This window comes from Eurypyga helias, unplaced genomic scaffold, assembly GCF_000690775.1.
Source record: "Eurypyga helias isolate BGI_N326 unplaced genomic scaffold, ASM69077v1 scaffold15810, whole genome shotgun sequence".
NCBI classification, from domain to species: Eukaryota; Metazoa; Chordata; class Aves; order Eurypygiformes; family Eurypygidae; genus Eurypyga; species Eurypyga helias.
Genome location: NW_010225197.1, coordinates 76,059 through 80,318, shown reverse-complemented (window position 1 = coordinate 80,318; position 4,260 = coordinate 76,059). Strand labels below are relative to the sequence as shown.

General features: G+C 43.9%; 1 protein-coding gene across 1 annotated transcript in view; it reads left to right on the top strand.

Moving 5' to 3' along the window:
• Nucleotides 1-909: 909 nt before the first annotated feature.
• Nucleotides 910-4,260, top strand: part of REPS2 (RALBP1 associated Eps domain containing 2) — a gene marked incomplete at its 5' end in the record, with an annotated part of 59,514 nt that continues 56,163 nt past the window's right edge. The window contains 2 exons of the mRNA XM_010148599.1: nucleotides 910-1,033; nucleotides 3,123-3,271. Coding sequence (XP_010146901.1) covers nucleotides 910-1,033; nucleotides 3,123-3,271 — 273 coding nt within the window. The remainder of the gene's footprint in view (nucleotides 1,034-3,122; nucleotides 3,272-4,260) is intronic.

The following is a 4,260-nucleotide window of genomic DNA, read 5'->3' as shown; positions in this document are numbered from 1 at the left end:
TGCCACTGACTCTGTATGTGTGTATATACATATAAAAACAAGTTAGAAAAAGTGGACTGTTCATTTGTGCGATGTGTTTATACACATGACGTGGGAATAGTTTCTGTCATACTGTTGGAGCGATCTCCGGACGGGCTTTCCTGGAGAGCCAGCCAGGAGACTTCTCTAATCTAGGTGTATTTTCAGGAAAATTATCTGGGGCTTCCCTTTACATCTGGGGGAATGGGGCTTTGTTCGAACCTCCATGCCCAGCTGAGCTTTGTTTGGGAACATCTGGGAGCTGCAGCACAGTGCCTGCGCTTAAATCCTGCTGATGGCCGTTCGCTTAGCTGTTGTCTGAGCGTGTGAACGTGGACCTGTTGGCTTCATAGAGGTGGCTGAGTGAAGCAAACAGTGAAGTACATACAGAATTTAATCTTCAGTGCTGAGACCATGTTAATTTTCCACAAAGTGTTCTGCTCTTGCAGTGGGATGGGGTATTCCTTGTGTTGCCTTTATATTCCAGTTACAGTAATTGTCTGAGCTGCTGTTGTAAGGGCTAATATTAAGTACAGTTTTCTGAGAATGCCATAGCTTCTGCAGTGGAAATATTTTACTGGGCAGTGTACTTAACAAGTTATCATTTCACCTGTGATTAGAATCCTACGTAGTATGAAAACCCACAAGTTGTTTCAGAACACCCGTGTTATCCAGCAGTGCTTCTGAAAAGCTTAACAGCCTGTTTCCGGTGTGGGAAATGTGATCAGATAGGATTGTCCTGAGTTGAAACGAAGACATTTAATAGAAAACCTTAAACACAAGAAGCGTTTCATGTTTTTTAAAGAACTTTTTATTTGTTGATGTAGAGGTGTTTATGGTCCCTGGAAGAGTGAAATGCATTTAGCCAACAACGTCTCTCTTCTCTCTTAGATTACAGAAGTTTGTGGAGCCAAGCGCGTGGGTTACTTTGGTCCTGCTCAATTTTATATTGCTTTGAAGTTAATTGCTGCAGCGCAGTCAGGGTTCCCAGTACGGATTGAGAGCATTAAGAATGGTAAGTAGCAAATTTTGCTTGCAGCGCTATGCACTTGTTTTTCACTTTCTTCAGGGCCTGTCAGCTCTCTGCGGTGGTAAACTTTATTCTAACGTGTCTGGGAAACAATTTTATTTTGAGGAGCAGAGAAAGAGTAAAAGGTAACGTTACGTTCTCTAAGTGACTGGTAGAAAATGGCAGTGAATTACATGTATGGCAAAGCTGAAGTGACATCCCCTTCTGCAAAAGGCATTATCAAAGGACTGGCATGAGTGACAGCTGATCGGTGCTGTGGATGCATTTCTTGCCTTCAGCCGCTCTGATGTTGACAGCTGTCCAGAGTGGGAGCTTTGGATAGCTGCTTTGGGTAGAAGGATGGTGCAGGGGCTGTGGGCAGGTCAGGGATGTCCCTGTGAAGGGCAGGTTACAACGCTCATCTGTTTCAGCGATAAATCCTGCAGAAATAAATGGGTAACGGTGACAAAATCATAATGCTTCCTATCTGTAGGTATGAAAATGCGTATTAGATGTAACCTAAGAGCTTTGTTCTTCCCTGTGAATTGACAGTAACATTCAGTGTACCATTTCTGATGAAGAAAAATGCTTCTTAAAAGGGGCTTATCACACTCTAGCGATGAAGAGAGAAAGCAGGTCCCTTTAGCTGTGAAACCTTGACAGCGACTAAATGCAAGGAACTCTGTGTTCTTGCCTTGGTGATGCATGCTCTGCCTCCGCAGGGCTCAGGCTTCAAAACACGTCGCTTTTGACCTGGGCTTGAGCCTAAAGAGGTTTGAACCATTAGCTCCCGTACCCCAGGGACCTACCCATACTTTCGCAGTCAGGTCTGTGCTCCTGGTGCCGTTTCTACGCTGCTGTCCCTGCTAAGGGCAACAAAATGAAAAATTCACCTGTGTTGCAAGGCATAGGGAGGGGGTTCCCAGGTATGCCCCATCCCAGGTGGGTGGAAGCTGGGCTGGTGAGCAGCACATGCAGACCTGTGTGAGCTGAGCTCCCGACCAAGTGAAGGGCATCAGATGCAGCCGGCATGGTTTGGTGTGGTGCCTGGCTGGCAGGGGAGTTTAAACTGCGGGTGGAGCGGGACAGCCTGGATTTGTCTGTCTGTTTTCCTTACTGACAGCTTGTGTGCTCTCTCTTGCATTGTGCTCCTTTTTAAGGTTATTATTTTGGAAAAAAACTATGCCCAAAAAACCAACAAACTAGATAGAAACCTGAACTGAGATTTACTGTGTATGTTTTACAAGTCCAGCATCTGCAAATAATCCACAAATTTGAGTAAAGAAGGGTACTTGCACTCCTTGTATTGATAGTCTGCTTACTTACTGTTACTGAGATGCTTCCAGTACTAATTACATTTCAAGAGAAAACGTAATAGTGCCTTTACAGTGGGGTGCCCATGCAACAAACTCCACTTGTCTCCCTTTCTTTCTGGTAGTAGCTGTAGGTGTAAATGATTACAGAGGTGATGTATGACTTCGCTCAGTTTTCAAAGTTCTTTTAATTTTACATGTATTGATCATTCATGGTGACTGTGCACAAAAATAAATGGTGTTTCTTCGAAATAATCGTGCCTCACCCTAAAGAGCGACGGAGTATCACTCTTCTGCTCTGCAGAGCAGATGTGACATGGGACCTTTTGACACGGTCGTCTCGCCGGGCCCTGGCGTGGTCTCTGAACCCTACCATTTTTAATTTGTTCCTTTCATGATGGCAGTGTTGCGGATACTGTGATCCTGACTGATTAATTCATCAGTCCCGCAGTTTCTGTGGGAAACTGTTCTTTTCAGTACAGACACCGTTTTGAAGGCAGGAAATGAGTTTGCCTCTTACTTTAATAGCGTGCACAATGCTTATTTCTTTCTCTTTGCATGGAGAGATTATATATTAAGCTAGTGAATGTAGCTTTGTGTAACTTTCACGTTTTTATTAAGACATAAAATAATCACAGGAGTTCCACACTTATAAATGTTACAAAATATAAATAGTACTCTTTTTTATAGATAAACTTTTCATCAGTTTTACAAGATGATACTGCTTCAAGTACTTGTAATCTTCTGTAGTCTCAATTGAATTTTTCTCTCTTTTAATGAAGAGCTGCCTCTGCCACGGTTTATGGCGCTGAAAAATGACAGTGAAGTACGTTATGGGACTCCAGCAGAACTCCACGGAGTTAAATTTCAGGTTCCACATGCAACATTGGAAAAAAATTCCTACAAAAGAACAGATGAAGGGGACAAACAGGTAACAGGCCCGTCTCCTTCAGGCCAGTATGTCGTTATGCGTCCTCCTTTTGGGTCCAGTCCTGCAAATGATTACACTCAGGTGGGCTTACTCAGTTCTGCAGTACTAGACAGGAGGCAGACTTCTGGTGTACAAATAATTCTCCTTGGGGCTGTGCTCTGATTTTGATGCATCCCAGTTGCATCCCTGAAGGCAATTGCTCTATGTGAGCTTGTATAAAACTGATGGCCCTGTAATATTCTGTGCAAATTCTTTCAGTGTTGTCCTCCTCCTTAGTCCAGTGCTGTTTCTTGGAGAGTACTTGGGAAGGAGCAGCAAATAAATGTGTCTGTGAAACAGAACAGGTAAGTGAGCCATTTCTCATGGCCAGTATGATCCTTAGTCACTACAGAAATATTAATTGGAGAAGAGGTGTTGAATCACAAGCCACTATTTCTGCATGGGATAAGGTCACCAGGTTTTCTTCCATTCTAATCTCTCCCAGAAGCAGTCCAGAAGAAATCTGCTTTTCTTTTGTCCTCAGTGAAATACCGACCCAGGGTCTCTTGTTCTGAGTTGCCAATCTAATAGAGCCGTCTAAGGGAGATTTGTATTACCTGTATTTAGGAGAGCTGAGAGTGCTTATTCAGATAAAAGCAGCTGCACAGTGCAACCTTGATTTTCTTAATTTTCCCCAGGCCTGACACCTTCTCCTCTGGTACCGTATCAGGTCACAGTGTACCTTCCCATCATGTGCACACACAGTGGGTGGGTAGTGGGTGTGAGTAATAGTGTTCCCAGCCTGAGGTCAACCTGCAGGAGTGAGCTGATGACAAGATACACGGGTGGAATAACAGGATGAGGAAGAACAAAATGTATGCCTATCTGTCTGTGTGTACTGACACTGAAGCAGAAGGCTGCCCTCAAACCCCTGATTCCATCTAGGGTATCTGTGTGGTGTTGTATTTTCCTTTTTACACAGTAAACCGTTTCGGGATCACATCCTCCTC